A 21,262-nucleotide genomic window follows, 5' to 3' on the forward strand; every position below is an offset into this window, starting at 1 on the left:
ACTTGGTTCCATCACTATAACAATTTAGAAATTTTTGCTAAATATTATTTTTAAGAAAAAATCGTATATTTTTAAGTGCTAGAATACAATAACGTCCTTTTATATTTTATCCTTGAGCATAGCTGGATTGGTTGTCAGCATCCCAATTCAAAGTTGAGTGTGGAGAATTTTAAGCTGGATCCCAATTCAAATTGGTTGCCAGCATCCCAATTCAAAGCTGGATCGGCTGGCCCATTCTTTGTCGGACTTAGACAGGATTTTAAGCTTGTGGACTCAGGCTCATGCCCAAAACACTATGCCCAACTTTTCTTTTTGCCAGACTCGAGCTTTTTGTTAATTTGTTAATTTGTTCTTCTTTCTCTTTTCTCAAGCCATTATAAGATCTTTATGTATTTTTCGGTTTTGAAGTTATTTAATATAAATAAGTCAGTTTTATTGGTAAGTAAAAATCGAAAATCTTTTTGCCCAATTTGAAGGTCGGGCTTATGGCTTGGACCCGGGCCTGGGCTCGGGCTTAACAAGTTCTGTTGATATGGAGGCTAAGCTCGGTCCGAACCCGGCCCGTGAACAGGTCTACATAGAAGACAGAACAGAACCGGTCTGCGGGTCGTCCGGTCGGGCTCTGAAAGTCTGAATGACTCATGACTACACTTGGAGTTTAAACCTTAGAGGTTTCAGTTTTCCAGAGCTCGAGCTCTGTGAAATTGTGATTGAAAAACAGTGAGGAGACAGCCAACGAATAATGATGGGCCGTCGAACATCCGATGCTGTAAAGATTTCTATCCTCTTCTCCTTTCGGGCAACCAAAGGTACCAACAACCAACCACCCTCTCTCTCTTTCTCTCTATGCCATTCTTCGTGGTTTACTAATCCTATTGCTGGTTTGCTCCAGTGTTTTCAGGTGAACCCTTAGCGTATCCATCTCCGGCTTTCTTCTCTACCAGCATAGTTGGCGAAACTCCCATTCTCGTTAGTCTCTTTTTGACTGTAAATAAATGTCCCTAGTGCTTCTGGGATTAAAGTGATAATTTTCCTCGGCATTTCAATTGTGTGCAGGTTCGAGATTTTATTCGTTCTGCATTATATGATCCTAATCATGGGTATTTCTCTCAAAGATCTGGGGTAGTCGGGATGCTCGAGAAAAGCATCAAATTCAATCAGCTAGAAGGTACTCTACACATTTTCCATTTTCAAGCTTGTGGTATATCTGTCTCTTTCTACTTTGTATATTTGAATACTAAAACCATAAAAGTATTTCCTGTTACATGCTTGAATGTGACTATTGAATATTAACTCGTCCTAAATATTTAGAAATGCCTAAGCTAATAATTGGGGATCTTTTGGTCTGATGGTTAACCAAGTTACAAGATTGGGATTTTTAGATGCCTAGATGGTATTGGACTCCTCTAATATGCTGATTGGGATTGTACCTACTACCTAGAACTTGATTTTTCAGCATGATGGTTATTTGACAAAGATTTGGAACCTGGGAGAAGCATGATGAGTTTAATGACAAATAGCTTGACCTTGAGGAGGAGGTTACTTTTACTTAATTAGACGGAAATAGCAAGTAAATGTTTGAATTATCTGGATTGAATTAAGACTAGATTTAGGTAGGATCTATTAGGTTCAAGTAAATATTTTACTTCTTATATATGTAGATGCTATATGGCTGAAAGACAATAAAGAAGCATAATCTGAATTGAGCTCTAAGTTTGTGAGGCCCCCATCCTTGAAGTGGTTTTTCCATCTTGTTCTTCTTGTTTTTGCTAATATAATTTATCTTTTATAAGAGAGGATCTTTACATAGCGTCCTCCAATATACTGATTGAGATTTTAACCAGAACTCAGCTTTTCAGCATTTATTCTTATTTATTATTTATTGAGGAATTCGATTACAAAAAAATGAGTGTTGTAGAAGTGTGAAAGTGGAGATGGATTAATGGAAACATAGGAATGACAGGATCAGAAATGAAATTATTTGAAGGAGCCTAGGAGTAGGGGTGCAATCGTATTGAGCTTGAATCGAATAGTTTGGGCTCAAATTCAATTAGGCTTGGAAGCTCGCAATCCTGGCTAGATATATATACACGTATATACATATATAAAATAAAAAAAGATAACATACAGGAAAATAGAGTTTGAATTGACCTCGAAATTAGGTTCAAATATAGGAGTATTTTAGTTGAACCAAGCCAAGACATGCTGAAGTTCGTCTTGGTTTAATTGCACCCCTACCTAGGAATTGCCCCAACAGGTGGTAAAATGAGAAAAGTAGATTTATATGATATGGTCACATTCAGAGACCATGTACAGCACCTATAAGAAGAAGTGTAACGTTACAAGTTGAAGGGGCTAGAATAGCTAGCGGCAGACCAAAAGGGGCATTGATTGAAGTTAGGGATGGCAATTTCTACCCTACCCAGTGGGTACTTGCCCCTACCCTACCTGACGGGATGGGTTTTTTTGCTTGAAGGATGGGTTTTGGGGCGGGTACGGGCAGGGTACGGTATTAGGCTAAACCCGACCTCCCCGACCTGCATATTGTTGGAAAGCATATAAATTTTATGTACCAAGTGTTGAATTTAATAATATTTTGAATTTTACGTGAAAGATAATTGATAGTTCGTGTGTTTTATACATATCTTAATCAAATAATTGGAAATTTTGTTGTTTATTCGTGTTATTTTACTTATTTATTGCTTACAAGAAATAATAGGAAATTAGATACGGGATCTAAATCCAACCCTCCCTATCTTTGAATGTGGGGAGGGTAGGGTCAGAGAGGGTTTTGCATTTTCATGTGCAGGTAGGGTTTGGATTCTCAAAATCCAACTCACTATGGGTTTTGAGGCGGGTACGGGTTGGGAGGTTTAGGGAGGTGGGTAGGGTCTAGAATTTACAAAACCCTCCTTGAACACGTCCTGTTGCCATCCCTTATTGAAGTAGTAAGAAATGATTTAAAGGTTCATAATTTGACAATGAATATGGCACTAAATAGAACAAATTGCGGAATCTATTAAACAATGAGTTTATGCAACCCTGTGAAGGTCAAGTGGAGCTCCTGGAAAAAAGATTTGAGGAAGGGGAAATTAAGGAAGCAATTTTTTCAATGGATAAATCTAAAGCTCTGGGTCCCGATGGTTTATACAATGGTTTTCTATCAAGATTGTTGGGAGATAATCAAAATTGATTTGGTCAAAGCATTCAATGAACTCCATAGCAGGGGTAAAATTAGCTCGGGGATGAACTCCACTTTCATAGATTTGGTCCCTAAGAAACCAGGTGCTACCCATCCAAGGGATTTTTGACCTATCAGCCTAGTAACCAGCATATACAAGATCATTGCTAAGGTTCTATCCCATAGTGGCCTGTTGCAAGTTGTGAAAAAAATTGAAAATATTATGAGAGACTTCTTGTGGGAACTTGGGGAAGGGAAGAAAGATCACTTGCTTAGTTGGGAGAAGGTGATAAAGTTAAAAGCAAAAGGGGGGGGGGGGTCGGGAATTGGAAATTTGAGATTAAAAAATAGACATTGTTGAGTAAATGGCTATGGAGATTTCCAAAAGAAGGTCAAAGACTTTCACATTAAGTGGTTGCAAGTGTGCATGGGCTGCCAAGCAACAGATTGGATGCTGGTTGTCTTCAAAGAGCTAACATGTCTACTCCTTGGAAATCCATCCATGACTCTCTTCCTATCTTCCTCAACCACATCAGGTATGACTTGGTCTCGGGTCAGAAGATTAGGTTTTGGGAAGATATTTGGCTCGGGGAGTCCCCTTTGAAGGAAACTTTTCCCTCCCTTTACACTCTTTCCAATCTCAAAGGTAGACCAATGTCAGAATTTATTTGTCCCTCTCTCCTCTCTTGAGTTAAACTTGGGCTTCACTAGAAACCTTAGAGAATCTGAAATTCCTAGTGTGCCTGCTTTACTTACATTGCTGTTGGGCTCTTCACTTGTAAATCTGAAATTCATGTTGAGCTCTTCGCTTGTAAATCTTTGTTTAATTCACTTGTAGCCTCCCCTTCTTCCCATTCTCCTTCTTTCCCTGTTAAGGAAATCTGGTGTTCCCCCATTCCTCCTAGAGTTAGTGCTTTCTATTGGGAAGTGTATCACGGCTGCATTAACACATATGGTGAGCTCCAAAGGAAAAGACCAAACTGGTGTTTGTCCCCAATTGGTTCTGCTTATGTAAATTAAATGGTGAGACTGCACTTCATTTCTTAATTCCCTGCCCCTTTGTCGGCTTGGAAGGATTGTTTAGCCCTTCTAATTGCAGTTGTACAAATAAAAGAGGCGGACTAATGTGGAGATGTACCAGGGCAGCAGTGGTTCGGACAGTCTGGGAGGAAAGAAATTCAAGAATATTTGGGGATAAGGAGAGAAACAAGGAAGCCTTGATTGAGATCATAACCCTAAGGGTGGCTCGTTGGGTTAAAGCATTGGATTTGTTTTTAGACTTTTAGGTCAATGATTTTTTCAAATCTTGGGGTTAAGAAGAGAGGGTACCTCGAGTGTAATTTGTAAACTTGATATTGAGAAAGCATATTATCATGTTAACTGGAATTGCTTGGATCTGGTGCTGGAGAAAATGAATTTTGGGCAGAAATGGAGAAACTGGACCAGAGTATGTGTTAAGACCCCAAAATTTTCTATCCTAATTAATGGCCAATCTATGGGGTTCTTCGGTAGTTCTAGAGGTTTGAGGCAGGGAGACCCACTTTCCCCCTTGCTGTTTATCTGTATCATGGAAATCCTAACTCTTTTCAGTAAGAAGGCTGCAGATAATGGGTATTGGGATGGATTTGCAATCTCTCCAGGAAAGGAAAAAGTTAATATCCTCCAGTTTGCAGACGATACCTTATGTTTTGTTGATGCATCCCCGATTTAGTTGGAATTAGTGCTTGGGATTATGAGTTGGTTTGAAGTGGTGTCTGGACTCAAAGTTAACTTGAGTAAGAGTCAGATCATCCCAGTGGGTCTTGTTCCAAACTTAGAAGAATGTGCAGAAGTGATGGCTTTCCAAACTGCTTATCTCTCGGTTAAGTATTTTGGCTGCCTCTTGGGGCTAAATTTTCTTCTTCTGCGACTTGGGTTTCAATTATAGAGAGAATGGAGAGAAAATTGGCTTTTTGGAAGGCAAAATATCTTTCATTTGGGGGCCGAGTGACACTGATTAAGAGTACTCTTTCAAATCTTCTTACTTACTTCCTTTCTCTATTCCCCATCCCAATCAAAATAGCAAATAGGCTGGAGCAAATCTAGAGGATTTTTTTATGGAGGGGATGGGAAGAGGAAAAGAAGATCCATATTGTAAAATGGGAGCAAGTGTGTCTCCCAAAGAAAGTTGGTGGGCTGGGAATAAGGAATTTGAAGAAATTTAATTCTGCCCTTCTAAGTAAATGGTTATGGAGGTTTGCCACTGAAAGAAATGCATGGTGGAGAAACCTTATTGCGGAAAAATATGGGGTGGAGTGGGGTGATTGGAGATCCAAGTGTCCTCGTTCTAGAGGGGTGAGTTCTCTATGGGCAGGTATTTTGAAGTACCTTCCTATCTTCTTGGAAGGGATCAGATTTAAGGTGGGAAATGGGGAAAGAATTTAATTTTGGAAGGATCTCTGGTGTTCAGAAGTGTATTTGAAAGAAGTTTTCCCTCTTCTGTTCCAAGTCTCTGTAAATCAGGATTCTTCTATAGCTGAGAATTTTAATGCATCAGGTGATTCCATTATTTGGAATCCGCTTTGCAGGAGGAGCTTGTTTTATTGGGAGGTGGAAGAGTATGTGGCACTGTTGGGTTTGCTTCAAAATCAGATGATTGATTTAAGTTTGGAGGACGAATGGAGCTGGAAATGGAATGCAGATGGTTGTTTCTCTGTTAAATCTATGTTTCTCAAGCTGTTTAGTTCAGGTCAGGAGAATTTCCCCGCCAGGCAGATTTGGAATTCAACTAGCCCCTCTAAGGTTAATTTTCTGGTTTGGACAATGGTTCTTGATAAATGTCTGACTAGAGTTAATCTGGAGAGACGTGGTATTCAGATTCTGGATATCTCGTGTGGCTTGTGTGGTACTCTTGCAGAAACTACTGAGCACTTGTGTATCCATTGCCCAATTTCTTCCTATGTCTGGGGGCACTTTCTTAAGGCCTTGGAAATTAGTTAGATAATGCCAAATTCAGTGAAGGAGCTGCTGAACTGTTGGAGTATTGAGGGCCTCAGCAAGAAAGGAAAACTGGTTTGGAACACCATTCCGGCAGCTGTGCTTTTGTCTATTTGGACTGAGAGAAATAGCAGAATTTTCTGTTGTAAAGCTAAAAGCTTAGATGAAATAGTTCAGAGAGCTGTGGGCAAGTTATTTTCTTGGGTGTTGGTGACGGAGGAATTTAAACATCAGAATTTGTGTCTTTTATTTTGTTCTCAGCCTTGGATGAAATTGTAGTCTGATGTGGTCCCAGGCAGCCTTTAATGGCATGGGCTTTATTATAATGTTTCTTTGATGAATAAATTACCTTACATTGATCAAAAAATAAATAAATGACCTTACCTTTTACAAAAAAAAAAAAATCTTGGGGTTAAGAGATTTTACTCCTCCCTCCTGTTGTATCTTCCTTTTTAATCTCTTTATTAATAAAAGTTTCTGTTATTTATAAAAAAAGTTGCTTCATTTCCTAGAAGACAGATAGCAACAGTGGACTGGTGGTTGGCTGAAGCTGAATTTTGATGGGAGTTGTGTGGGCAATCCTGGCCCCTCCAGAATTGGAGGTGTAATCAGAGATGAGGAAGGAAATATACGTGCTTTCTTCTCAGGTCCAATTGAGCAAGGTAATTTCTGAAGTTGAGAAAGCCAAAGAATTGGGTATTGAAAGAATAATTATTGAAGGCGACTTGAAAATAGTTGTAGAATGGCTAAAGAAGGGAGAAGGAATATCTTGGAATCTAAGGAATGTTCTTAGGCGTTTCAACTGGTTCTCTAGGGGCATGTTTATTCAGGTTAATTGGGTTAGAAGATTTGCCAATTGTCTGGCAGATGGTCTAGCTAAGCAAGGGGTTCAGAGATAGAGTATTTTTGGGCTCTGCTGTAATATGTTTGGGGGGTTTAGACACTTGGTGTCTTCTGTATTTCCACAATGTCTTGTTTCTCTACTTTCTTTTAAAATTAATAAATTCCTTTTGAGTTACTGATAAAAAAAAAGAACATGCAAGTATTATTTGTTTAAACATTTACTTATATCTGTTTCTTCATTAATGAATTTCTATTTTTTCTTTATTTTCCGGTAACGAGTAAAACTTTTGTTAATTTGTAAAAAGAATGATTTAAGTACAAAAATGCCAAGCATCCCTATGCATGGGCAAGTCAGCATCTGCCTATCCTACTTATAGTAGTTATCTTAGAACTGAGCCCAAAAGAATTGATCCCTATGTATATCCCTTCTTTGGCCAAACTTTTTTCTGGTCTTCTGACCCACTGAAAAGTCTGATCAAGTATTTAACTTCTCTTTGAATCTGTCTGAACTGCCATATTGCTTATTCTGTTTCCAACCAAGTTCTCTGATCAATGAATTCTAAGTTGTTTTTGATAAAAAATTTAGGTTTGCAGTGCTGCATAGTGTCAATGATAGATAAGAATATGTGCTTTCTGTTAGTTGTACTTCTTTATTTATTTTTTTATTTTTTTGCATTCTGAAATTGAAATGAACAATGTTACTTATTTGATGTTTTCTTATGCTCCTATCTGCAGTAGGTTTGTTTTAAAGAAATGTTATCATAAAACTGTAACTGGATTATATAAAGCAAACATGTGATTGTTTCCGCAATATATCTCCGTTTTTTTATGTATCCTACCTTTTTGCTGTGTTTCAGGGAGGAAGGCTTACATGCGGCACTTGGATAAAATTTACAAGCAACATGACATAGCATGGTTTACTCCAGTGGAGCTTTTTAAGGTAGTTTCTGTTTGCTTTGAATGAAATTCCTGTTAAATGCATTATGGTGGAAATTTTCTATTCAGATGTCACCCAAAGTGTGAAACCATATGCTTTGAAGTTAAAGAGCCCAAGGTCTTTTTGTCCAAACCCGGATACAATTGCAAAAGCCCCAACAAATATCACGAATATCCCTCCTACCAAATATGAGAATAGAAAAACAGGAAACTGCAGATCCACCACCCTTCCAACCCCTGCCAAAAAAACACAGAAGAAAACACCCCAATGAGATATGCAATTCAAGCTTTATCCATTTTCTCCATGTATCCACTGTCCAAAACATAGCTTGGAACTTCTCATCTGAGAGACTCTCTTTGTCTTCTTCCCCTTCTTCTTTAGTCACGTCCCAAATACTCCCAACTTTAACCTGGCAAAAGCTTTTGAGACTTGCATCATTTGATTAGTTTTCTGTCTTCTAAATCTTCTAACTGCATTAGGAATTTTCTCCATCTTCGTATAAACCTTCCTTCTATCAATGATTCTTTCTAATTCAAATATTGCATTCTTTTCAAAAAATTGAGCTGTTTTCAAACCTTCTCTCCTGACCTTTCCCTCCCCTACATCTCCATCAACCTTCACAATCCCATTCTCCTCAGCCCTCCCAGAATCAGAACCACCCACCTCAACGTCTGAGTTTAATGTCCCTTTATCCTTCTTTTCAACTGAGCTCTAGACTCTTCTTCCACCTCCCTAAAAGCTTCCTTTGCAAAATCCTCCACCCAAGAAGAATAATCCCAATATTTTACTAGTCTTCACCTCTTTGTTCAGAACCATTTTCATATCCACGACTCTCTCAACTTTGTGAGTCTCATCTATGACTACTTCTTGCTCCTCTGCAGCTGATGTTTCTCCACCCTCATCACCTATTTCCCCAACATCTTGCAAAGGTCTAGTTCTGCATTTTTGTTTCCTTTTGTAGACTCTTGGCCATGGCTTTCCTTCCTTTTCCTCCTCAACATTCTTCTTTACTGTTTCACTATAGACCTTGCGATCAACCTCTTCCAACTCGATCCCTGTTCAGAATTCTTTCCTCTCTCCCCTCTTCCATGACTCTTCTCCCCCAACCCGTTCTCCCTTCCAATCCCTTCTTTTTCAATTTCTGCCACTTTCATTGATTTGGTATCAGCTTCTCTAGCTTTGTCATCATCTTTTGTACTCTTTTTCCTACTGAAGACACTCCACAGTCTTGGTTTCCAACCTCCCCACTCTGACTTCCCCCTCTAGATCTTCCCTAACTTCTGATTCGATACCTCCTGCGGAAGGCATAGATCGTATAGCTAAAGATTTGGACCAGGCATTGGAGCTCATGTCATTGTGATGGGGATCCTTAGCATCTCGTTTTAAATTTCTAAGAGAAGACTTGCCAGGATTATCCAGCGAGTTGCTTAAAGTCTTAAGAATTCCACCTGGTTCAGAGCACTCACCCCTGATACCCGACCCACTAACTTTTCCTGAATTATCACCTAGCCTAAATTGGGTTACACAAGGTATCTGCAATTAAAAAATCCGCCAGTTCCATCATTATCACCTAAGCTACTAAGATGTATCCTAATGACCCGAAGCACACCCTAGTTTGTTAGATTGAATCAATTTTTTAAAACTTGGAGGAATAATGCGAGGTGTTCCACTACTTGGAGGCATGAGGCATAGTTCTGAACATAAGAAGCATAAGCCTCCCGAACACAAGGTGTAAGCCTTCTAAAGAGGAGGATGCCTCCTAATCCTTTTGCATGTGCCTCAGGGTGTTTTGGGGGCACCTTGCCTGGAGACTTGTCTCTCGGCATGCACCTCCCACACCTTTTAAAACATTGGATTGAATTTAACCATGGTTCCCATAATTGGGCAGAATGGCTGATAATCAGGTTGATGAACTATCAAAAATATTCAGGTAATTGTGACAGGGTTGGATTCTTCTTGTCAATGAGTCTTTTTGCCATTGTCTAGTTGAAAAAGGATGTTATTAATGGCTTATATAATGTTCTGAAAATTGTTATTATACTGTATATCCTAAACTAAAGGGTTTTGAATCAAATTGAGGGTAGGCCTTGGTGCAATGGTTGGGTTGCTCCATTGCAACCTGGGTGACCAGGGTTCAAATCTTGAAAACAGCCTTTCTGGTTGATTTCATAGCCAAATGAGGAGTTGATAGAGAGCATCTATTCTGGGGTGTAGTGGGAAACTTGTAAAAACTGTATATATAAGAAGTGGGGAGTCTAGATGTCAACTTCTCAGGGTGCATTACACCTATACTTGTACAGATTTCTTATTTTTTAAAAAAATTGACTGTTACTGTTAAAAATGACATTAAATTTCTTCTCAAAAATTGCAAATCATCATATCTAAATGACAATAGTATTTTAAATCTATTAATTACAATATTTGCAAAATTAATTATAATACAAAAAGTATTTAATACATGTAGAGAGAGTAGTTATAGAAAAAAAAGAAGAAACCTATTTTTCTGTTCTCTTCTTTCTTATCCTCTTTCAAAGCCCTTGAATATTTTATATTTCAATAGTAAAACCTTAAAACAACCATAAGTGATATATATGATATGCAATAGATGTATGATGTCTCCACGTAATTACTAATAAGATGCAGCTATAGCATTAATATCATAATAAGGTGTCTGTCTTGTGATTTTTTGCTTTCTACAAGGGTGACTTACTGACTTTTTTCATATAAGTCAAGGCACCTAGTCACCTAGGTAATGCCTTGAACAACTTTGTCTCTTCTTAATATTCTTGAAGGGGTTTTTTAAGATCCCACTAAACCTGATAGCAGGGTATGGACTTTGTCAGCCTCTGGGATTTTTTTTTCTTGTGCATCCTACTTTAAAGCTCTAGTCCAACCATCGGATCAGTTAGGGCAGCCCTTTCCGGTAAAGGAAGTTTGGTGCAAACCTAATCCTCGAGGGTCGAGAGTTTTTGCTGGGAAGCAATCCTGGAAAGAGTCAACACTTATGATCTACTTCAGAGAAAGAGGCCTAATAGCTACTTATCTCCTCATTGGTGTGTTCTCTGCAGGGCTGAGGGTGAGACTGATTACCATTTACTGATTTCCTGCTCTTTTGCTAATCACATTTGGGAGTGGTGTTTATCTCTGTTTGGGTGCAGGTAGTCACCCCCATTAGATGTACAAAGTCTATTTTCGTCCTCCATGTTAAGCTGGTCAAAAAAAAAAAAAAGAGGAAAAGTCATGTGGAGATGTATCAGGGCTGCTGCATGCTGGACTATTTGGGAAGAAAGGAATGGGAGAGTTTTTTCAGATAGAGAAAGAAGTCTTCCAGATGTCCTGGAGGTAGAGTTGTACGTTGGCTGAAGTCCTTGGATCTATTTAAAGATTTCTCAGCAGCTGATTTGTTCAGAAATTGGAAGGAAATTGCAAGCTCAGCCCCAGCTAAGGATACTTCCCTACCTAATTGAGGTTGTTAGAATACACAAATCAGGGGTATTTTGGTCATTTGGGTTTATCTATCTGAGAGTGAAAGGTCTATTTTGTTTAAGTTTAAGTTATGTGTCCCATCACTTATGAGGGACAATATGGTCTTTCTTGTAATTATGTTATTGGAGATAAATACAAGTGGGTCGGCTAGAGGTGGACTGATTTTTCCTAATCTGGCCGAACCCTTCTTCTTCTCTTATTCTTCTTCTCCTCTTCTTCTCTACTTTAACCTAGAATCGAATAGGGGTTTCACATGGTATCAGAGCAATAAAACCTAGTTCTCTTTTCCCTTTTTTTTTTTCTTTCCTCACTGTTTGTCTTCTTCCTGGGTTCGCCACCAACTATTTCAGCTTTTTCGATTTTCTTCTAGCCTGAGTGGAAGCTCGACAAGAGGCCAAAAAGGAGTGGTCGTTTTGTGGTTTTGGAGGTGAGTATGCCTCCAGTTACTGTGGTGGTGGTCGTTGAGGTTGTGTACTAGATGCCCTCTATTCTGTGATACGAAGAGGGCTGTTTGTGGACAGGTATGAGCAGTTCTGTTTTTTGCCCAAATAGTGGACTGTAAATGCTGTGTTTTGGTTCAAAATATTTTTTTTGTGGAGGTTTGAAGTAATTAGTATGCATATCAGCCTTGTTCTTCACTGTTTTTACCTCATGTGTGCTGAAAGTAGAGTTTTTCGACTGCTGAAGTTCACGACAGCAGTGGTGTGGTGGTGGTTGTACTGTGTTGAATGGTGTGTGGGTGATTCTGAATAGTTGAAAGTGAAACCTTGTGTCGTGTGGTGGTGTTTATACTGATTTTTGTGTTTGGTTTAATGGTTGAGTGACTTCAGCCCTTGTATTTGGTGTGTGAATGGTTCTGCAGTGTGCAGTACAGGTGTTTGATTTAATGACTGAGTGATTTCAGTTTTTGTATTTGATGTGCAATGTGTATTTGAAGAAGTTGGTGGTGCTGAGAGTGAGATAAGTTTTGTGAAGTGTGTGAAGTTGTGCTGAATATTTGAAGGTGAATTAGTTAAGATGGCATCGATTGGAGATGAGAATGACAATAAAACAGGTGTTATGATTTCTCTAGATTACCTAAATGTTCAAATGACATTTATTAAGTTGAATGGTGAGAATTATGTGTCGTGGGCAAAATCTGTGGAGGTGTTTTTAAAGGCCAAGAAAAAAGTAAAACATGTGAGAGAGGAGAAACCCTCCTCTGATTCTCTGGGGTTTAGTGACTGGGAATAGGAAGATGCACAAATAATGACATGGCTGTGGAATAGCATGGAACAAAAAATTAGCGTGAACTTTATGTTCCTAGATACAACTAAAGAAATCTGGGATCATGCTAAGAAACTGTACTTCGGCAAGACAATACAACTAGGTATCAGTTGTACCAAGAGTACTTTAATATGAAGCAGGGCAGTCAAAGCTTGGAGGAATACTATGCAAGTCTGAGGAATATCCAAAATGAGCTCAATGTGTATCATCCTCTGACACAGGATGTTCAGATTCAGCAACAACAGCGTGAGCAACTTGATGTGACAAGGTTTCTGGTGGGTTTGAAGGCTGAATATGAGACTGTCCGTGCACAAATACCGGGGGGGTTTGCTCTTCCCTCACTTGAAGAAGTTTTTGCTCGTCTCAGGAGGACATCTTTTGAGTCTATAGAGCATTCTTCTCTCTCAGACAGATATGGTTTTGTGGTGACTAGAGGGGGAGGCCGTGGAAATAGAGGTGGTGGTGGACTTCCAGGTAACCGTGGTGGTCCCATGTTTAACCGTGCTGGTGGCCGGAGTGGAGGTCGGGACTTAGGGGGAGGTTGTGGTAAAAAAAGAAGTAATGCCCCTAGGAAGTGTACACACTGTGGATTAGAGGGTCACACGGTTAATTTCTGCTATGATTTACATGGTCCACCCAACACTTGGGCTAACCATGCTGTGACTAAGGGTAGTGGTACAATTACTGAAAGTCAGCAAATTGACCCGATTCCCTCCACATGTACTGGTGCTTCTGGGAAGGAGATGGTCAATGTACCCCGTGCAGTATATGAGCATTTCCTTCAGACATTTCAGCAGAACACAACTACCCTTGCCCATTCAGGTATGGCTTGCTTGGCTTCCAAGCCTTCACCCTGGATTATTGACTCCGGAGCCTCGAACCATATGTCTGGGACTCCTAATGTATTTTCTTCTCTTTCTCGGTCCTCCACATCTCAAACAGTTACTCTTGCTAATGATTGTACATCTCCCATCTATGGTGTTGGTGTTGGTGATGTTGATCTCTCCTCCTTGTCTTTATCATTTGTTTTATATGTTCCCAAGTTCCCCTTTAACCTTATGTCTGTTAGTAGATTAACCAAGTCACTTAATTGTTCCATAACCTTTTATCTCTCTTTTTGTGTGTTTCAGGATCTCAAGACGGGGATGAAGATTGGTGGAGGGCATGAGGCAGGTGGATTGTATTACCTTGATGGTGGTGGCCCTCCAGTAGCTTTTCAGTCTTCTCTTACTCATCTTCAATGGCACTGCAGACTTGGTCATCATTCTCTCAAGGCTCTGAAGTTGATGGTTCCTTCTTTGAGTCATCTATCATCTTTGGATTGTGAGTCATGTCAGCTTGGGAAACATCATAGAGTCTCTTTTAGTCCAAGAGTTGATAGTTGTGTCTTGAGTCCTTTTTCTTTAGTTCATTCTGATGTCTGGGGTCCGATCAAAGTGATGTCATACAATGGCTATAAGTATTTTGTAATTTTTGTTGATGACTTTTCAAGGATGACATGGATTTATCTTATGAAATATCGCAGTGTGAAGTGTTTTCTATTTTTCAAAAATTTTATGTTGGAATACGTATCAAATTTGGTGTTCATATTAAAATTCTTCGCTCCGATAATGCCAAAGAGTACACCTCAATACCATTTCAGCAATACTTGGAGCACCATGAGATAATTCATCAAACTTCTTGTGCCTACACCCCACAACAGAACGGTGTGGCTGAACGGAAAAATCGACATCTCCTTGAAACTGCTCGGTCTTTGATGCTTAATATGAATATCCCAAAGCATTTTTGGAGTGATGCTGTCCTCACATCTTGTTTTCTCATCAATCGGATGCCCATGTCCATCATTGGAAGTCAATCCCCCTTCTCGGTGTTGTTTCCCACATTGTCTCCGTTTCCTCTCACCCCAAGAGTCTTTGGATGTGTTTGTTTTGTTCAAAACTTGGGGCCTGGTTTAGACAAGTTAGATGCACGAGCTACTAAGTGTATTTTCCTTGGCTACTTAAGGACTCAAAAAGGGTATAAGTGCCATAACCCTAATTTCCATAAGTCATTTGTGTGTTCCGATGTCATCTTCTTTGAATCAGTTCCTTTTTTCTTGGATACTGTGGTTTCTTCTCCTTCCTCCGTAGTTCCTCTTCCTGTCCCTGTTGCGGATCCCCTTCCCGTGGTTCCCATTCCAGTTGCAGATTCACCTCCCATGCCAGTTACTACTGAGAGGCCACCAATCAAACACGTGTATACTCACAGAAGAGCACCGGCCTCTCCTCCAATTCAGCCCTCGTCGACAGATCCTGTCATTGCTTCTTCTCCCTTAGACCTTGATCTTTCTATTGTCCTGCGGAAAGGTAAACGCACTTGTACTTCTCATCCTATTTCACACTATGTTTCAACTGCTCACCTTTCTGCTTCTCATCGCAACTTTATATCATTGCTATCATCTGTTTCCATTCCCAAGACTGTCCAGGAAGCCCTTACCTCCCCAGGGTGGCAGCAAGCCATGGAAGAGGAACTCTCTGCTCTACAACACAATCACACGTGGGAACTGAACTTACTGTTCTTCTTCCTGGTAAGCATGCTGTTGGGTGTAAGTGGGTCTACACATTGAAGTATCTTCCAGATGGCAGTGTGGAGCGATTGAAGGCCAAGTTAGTTGCCAAGGGCTATTCTCAGCTATATGGTGTGGACTATATGGAGACATTTTCTTTTGTGGCTAAAATTGGTTCAGTTCGGGTGTTGATTTCATTAGCTGCTATGTATGATTGGCCTCTTGTGCAATTGGACATCAAAAATGCTTTCCTACATGGTGATCTCATTGAGGAAGTGTATATGGAGCAACCGCCCGTGTTTGTTGCTCAGGGGGAGGATGGTAAGGTTTGTAGACTCAAAAAGGCAATTTATGGACTGAAACAATCTCCACGCGCATGGTTTGGGAGGTTCAGTGAAGTAGTGAAAGAATTTGGGGTGAAACAGTATCAGGTAGACCATTCTGTGTTCAGCCATGACTCAAAAGATGGGAAAATCTTGCTGGTGGTGTATGTGGATGATATTGTCATAACTGGGAGTGACAGTAACGGGATTGATAGGCTGAAGAAATTCTTACAGGACCACTTCAATACGAAAGATTTGGGTAATGCTGAAATACTTCCTGGGAATAGAAGTTGCAAGGTCAAGGCATGGAATTAACTTATGACAAAGAAAATATGTTCTTGACCTACTTGAAGAAATAGGACTGTTAGGTGCTAAACCAACAGAGACTCCTATGGAACTTAATGTCAAGTTGAGTGTTGATGCAGGTGAAGAGTTTGATGATCCTGGAAGATACAGGAGGTTGGTGGGAAAGTTAAATTATTTGACTATTACCCGACTAGATATATCATTTGCCGTGAGTATGGTGAGTCAGTTTATGCAACATCCTTAGATTCCTCAGTGGGAAGCAGTTCTAAGAATTGTTAGGTACCTGAAGGGTGCTGTAGGTCGTGGTTTGCTATACCGAAGTGGAGGGACTCTTGAAATAGTAGGGTATACAGATGCTGATTGGGTTGGTTCTATATCAGATAGGAGATCAACTACAGGGTATTGTACCTTCCTTGGTGGCAATCTTGTAACTTGGAAGAGCAAGAAACAAACAGTGGTGGCAAGGAGTACTGTAGAAGCTGAGTACAGAGCTATGGCTCATACCACATGTGAACTAGTATGGTTGAAGAACTTGCTACAAGAGATGGGGTTCTCGATTGACAAACCCATAAGACTACACTGTGATAACCAACCTGCTGTTCACATCTCTTCCAACCCAGTCTTCCATGAGAGAACCAAACATATTGAGGTCGATTGTCACTTTGTGAGAGAGAAAGTGAAAAGTGGAGTGATAACCACATCTCATGTGAGCTCAGGAAATCAGTGGGCAGATCTCTTTACAAAGGGATTGTCTCGGGGCAGAGTAGATTATATTTGTGACAAGTTGGGACTATATGACATATACTCTCTAGCTTGAGGGGGAGTGTTAGAATACACAAATAAGGGGTATTTTGGTCATTTGGGTTTATCTATCTGAGAGTGAAAGGTCTATTTTGTTTAAGTTTAAGTTATGTGTCCCATCACTTATGAGGGACAATATGGTCTTTCTTGTAACTATGTTATTGGAGATAAATACAAGTGGGTCGGCTAGAGGTGGACTGATATTTCCTAATCTGGTCGAACCCTTCTTCTTCTCTTCTTCTTCTTCTCCTCTTCTTCTTCCCTACTTTAACCTAGAATCGAATAGGGATTTCACAGAGGTCCTTCAGGTATGGAGGATGTTCTAAGAAATGAGGAGAGTGTGGTAATTGCTCTTTTTTCGGGGCCAATTGGAATGAGTGATTCTCTCTGTTTCAGCTGTTCTTGAAGGAACTCAAAGGGCTAATGAACTGAATATCACCAAACTGGTTATAGAGGGAGATTCTAAATTGGTAGTTGACTGGCTGAAAGATGATGCTGCTAGTTTTTGGAACTACAACAATGAGAAGAGGAAATATAAATGGTCGACTAAGGATATTGAAGTGAAGCTGAACTGGGTTAAAAGGAGTGCTAACTCCTTTGCCGATGGGTTAGCCAAACAAGGGGTAGCTAAGGATTCCTTGTTCTGTGCTCTCTTGTAATTTTATTCTCTTTGTTATTTTATCTTTGGGTGGGAGAGTTAAGAGAGGTTATCTCCCCTAAATCTGTATCTATTTCTCCTTTTTTAATGAAAGTTGTGAGTTATTGATCAAAAAAAAAAAAAAAACTGAGAAAGAAATGATGTATATCAAAATATGATAAGATAAAATATATAAACTCTAAAATGAACCTCAAGTAAATTGATTAATCATAACATGGCTATTTGTTAAAAAAATTTCTGATTCATTTAACTAAACCTTTTTGTATTATTATTATTATTATTATTTTTTGTTATTTGTTTTACCTAAATCGATGAAACCTAACCTTTTCTCACTACTTAAAAATAGATATACATTAAGGCTGTGTTTGGCTTGAAGGAAATGGTAGAGAAGCCTATACAAGGCTTTTATATGTTTCCCTTCCTTTCCCTACCTTTTCCTGTAAACCAAACACAGCCTAAGAGTGAAAAGCAGAAAAAAGTAAAGAAATAAAAAGAGATTTCATATACCAATCTGGCCATGCAAAAGCTATTGTTTAACTCTATAAGTGTACTAGAAACCCATCATCAATGGTTTTGTCTCACTTGGTTCTGAATGTGCTCTAGGTAATTCCCATGAATTCTTTTAGAACATAGGACTGGCATTGTAGTTTAGTCTCTATATTTTTCCCCATTGCCTTGTTAAAACTTACAAGAGAATCATTTCTCCGAAAGTATGGTGCTTTCTTTCTATAGGCTCTAGAAAAGCAAATTCCATAAGATTGTGGTGCCTTCTAGAGAATCCTGTTCTGGCTGATCTTAGAGTATTTCTGATCACCTTGGAGTTTTGTTGTTTCACCATAGATAGTTAATGAAGCTAAATGGTGTTTACTCTTTGGAATATAATTGCTTCTTTCTAGGGCTGATCATTCTTGGCCTGGCCCAGAAACCCAGCCCACAAATTTCTGGGCTTGGGCCCAGATTTTTGTGTACAGCCCAGCCCAGGCCCAGGCCCACAATATATATATGTATTATTTTATATTAAATATAAAAGTTTTACATTTTATTTTAACATATAAATAAATATTTATGAATTGAAATGTATTAACACATGTCAACAATTGAGTAAATTCAAGTATGAGAATTGTCCTCTTAAGCAAAACCTTATATAGGTGAAGGCAAAGCCTTCATTCTCATTCCCTAACCAATGTGGGACTTGGAAAAACACTCATTGGTTGCACTAATTATTTAGTGTTGTTCCAAGTCCCACGCTGCTCAATAATGAGAATGAAGGCCTTGCCTTCCTCTATAAAAGGATAGATAACCCAAGCCAATTCAAGTCTAACAATTGAGTGAGGCTCATGCCTTGTTTTTTGTGCCATAGGCCTAAAGCCTAGCCAGCCAAATTTAACTTTGGCTTGTGTAATTTTTTTGTATGTATTAAATTTACATATTACTTAATTTAGAATTTTAAATAAATTAAATTTTATTATTTGATTTCATGGGCTTAAAGTCTTTACTCATTAGGCTTGGAAAGCGCGTAAGCCTGGCCCAGGCCCGTGTAGGGCCTGGCTTGGGCTTGCAATCTAGGCCTGGGGTGCAGGCTGATCCGGGCCTGGGCCTAGCTTAAAGCCCTTATAATTGGTGCTAACCCAGCCTGGCCCGGCCTATGATCACCCGTACTTCTTTCCCTAGATCATGCTTTTTTTTTTCAAAGAAAAAGGTAATGTATTCATAGAACAAGAAACTCTAAGATCATCATCATCATCAACAGAAAATAACCAGTCCAAATACAGAGAGGGACTGTACAAATGAATGAATGATAGCAAGCCAGGTGAATCAGAAGAAATACAGTAGAAACCATAGATCATGTTTCTCATTTTATACATCTTTTGTGCAGCCCTGGTATGCCCACGGGATTGCAGAAGCGATAATGCGTACTGCTAACCTCTCAATTCCTTTACAGGTAAGCACCTAACTTAATGAAAATTTTACTTTCTTAATTGTGTTGGTTATAAGTGGATCTTCATATTTGTTTCAGTTTTGATTTTATATTTTGAACTTATCATTTTGACAAAGCGGCAAATTTGACATTTGATAGCATAGATGTTCTGTACTTCTATAAGATAGGTCTAAGCATATTGTCTTATCTTTTTTTCCTGCCTGGTTCTTTAATTGTTCTGCATGTACTGGTGTATTAAAAGTGCCATATATCTAGGTTATATTTTTACTTCATTCATCAAAAGGTCACATTATCCCATCCTTCACTTCATTGGCTCATTGTATCTAGACAATGACTTTGATCTTTCTACCATGTTTACTCAGATATATGAAATTGGAGGTGGATCGGGAACCTGTGCGAAGGGCATTATGGATTACATAATGTTGAACGCACCTGCGAGAGTTTACAATAATATGACTTACACGTATGTGAATAACTTGTTCCTTTGTTTACTTAGCAAATTAAACCTTTTTCTGCTTTTATTAGGCTTGCCCATTTAATTCACTTGATGCCAATCCGAGGCTTGTCAAAGGAGCAAAGCCTTGAATATTAGAAATAGTACCAGACAGGTGCTTCATGACACTATCTACTTAAAACAGGCTCTGTATCTGTTCTCAGGTTGTACACTTTCAGAAAAGCACTGATAAATTTGAGCTTCACGTATTGGAAATACCATGGTTTAAATACATGGAAGCAACAGCTTCTCAGGAATTCAAAGTTTCAAGTATTGTGGAGATTTTTTCTCACTGAAATTATATTACTAAATCTGTGGACAATTCTCTTAATTTTACTTAGAAAATGCATTTCTCATTCTCCATTGATGGAGTTAACACCAGTAACATCTTTGCAAATTTGATTTTGAACCCATGTATTTATTTCTAAATTCTTTGCCCAGCTATAATAATTTTCTTTTTTTTTATATTCTTTACTCATATATAGTGGCCATTGCTTGGTGCAATGGAAAAATCTTTGTCTGACAAGCATGACAAAGCATGTTTGAGTCTAAGAGTGGCTACTTTGTTCCAAAGAAATGCCCAAGGTTAGGTCTACTCTACATCCAATCTACCCCTCCCAAGACATTGGATAGCCATGATAATCATTGGGTAAATGGCCCTTTTCATTCCTGGTAAAGCATGTCCTTCTCTGTTAAAGAATATTTCTATTAATTGCAGCTCAGTAGAAATTAGTTCTTCACTGGCGAAGAAACAGATAGAAACTGTTGGAGAAGTCCGTAGTCACTTGTCGAGGTTTACAGTAGAATGCCGTGATGCTGCTGACAGAAGTGGATGGGGTATGTCAACTTTAGCTTCATGCATATTTTCAAAACTAAAAAGTTTCTTTGAATTCATTGCTTCTCCAAATTACACTTGCCCCATTTATCAAATACCTTTTGAATCTTTCACCCATGTGATAAGATGTTATATCCTTAATTCTCTTCAGACAGTAACTATCTGTAGGTCAGTTAAGTACAATTTCTTACTTAACCGAAATGGTAAATATACTTTATATTTAATTCTAAACTACCACATAAATGAGAACATGTGTATTGCATAAGAAAATAACAAATTTACTCAAAAATTAAAATGGTTGTCTGGAAGGAAGGGAATGAACTCCTGCCTCTCTCTCTCTCTCTCTCTCTCTCTCTCTCTCTCCCTCCCTCCCTCCCTCCCTCTCTCGCTTTTCATTTTCTCTACCTTCTTATTTTGATTGATGATGGAGGTTCATAATCTGTTTGTGGATGACTGCACTCATTTTACTATCTAGAGAAATTCCACATGCTTGTATTTTTCACAAGAAAATACTCATGATTTTGACCAGCCAGATCAGAACTCCCAAATCCGATGGTGCATGGGAATATTTTGACAAGGACATTAAAGCTTATCTTGAGGACCCTGACCACACACTCCACAGCAAAATAGAGTCCTTGAAAGCAAAAACCATTATTTAATGGAAGGGTCTTAT

The 21,262-nt window shown here is 39.0% G+C and overlaps 1 protein-coding gene across 1 annotated transcript in view; it reads left to right on the top strand.

Moving 5' to 3' along the window:
* Positions 1–625: 625 nt before the first annotated feature.
* LOC104586024 (NADH dehydrogenase ubiquinone complex I, assembly factor-like protein (DUF185)) overlaps positions 626–21,262 on the top strand; it is an 87,846-nt gene continuing 67,209 nt past the window's right edge. Inside the window, exons 1-7 of the mRNA XM_088896869.1 lie at positions 626–809; positions 893–969; positions 1,057–1,168; positions 7,858–7,940; positions 19,199–19,264; positions 19,624–19,724; positions 20,473–20,591. Of these exons, the coding sequence (XP_088752995.1) occupies positions 743–809; positions 893–969; positions 1,057–1,168; positions 7,858–7,940; positions 19,199–19,264; positions 19,624–19,724; positions 20,473–20,591 (625 nt within the window). The 5' untranslated portion in view covers positions 626–742. The remainder of the gene's footprint in view (positions 810–892; positions 970–1,056; positions 1,169–7,857; positions 7,941–19,198; positions 19,265–19,623; positions 19,725–20,472; positions 20,592–21,262) is intronic.

Source organism: Nelumbo nucifera, chromosome 1 (genome assembly GCF_055504915.1).
Source record: "Nelumbo nucifera cultivar China Antique chromosome 1, China Antique-T2T, whole genome shotgun sequence".
Lineage (NCBI taxonomy): Eukaryota > Viridiplantae > Streptophyta > Magnoliopsida > Proteales > Nelumbonaceae > Nelumbo > Nelumbo nucifera.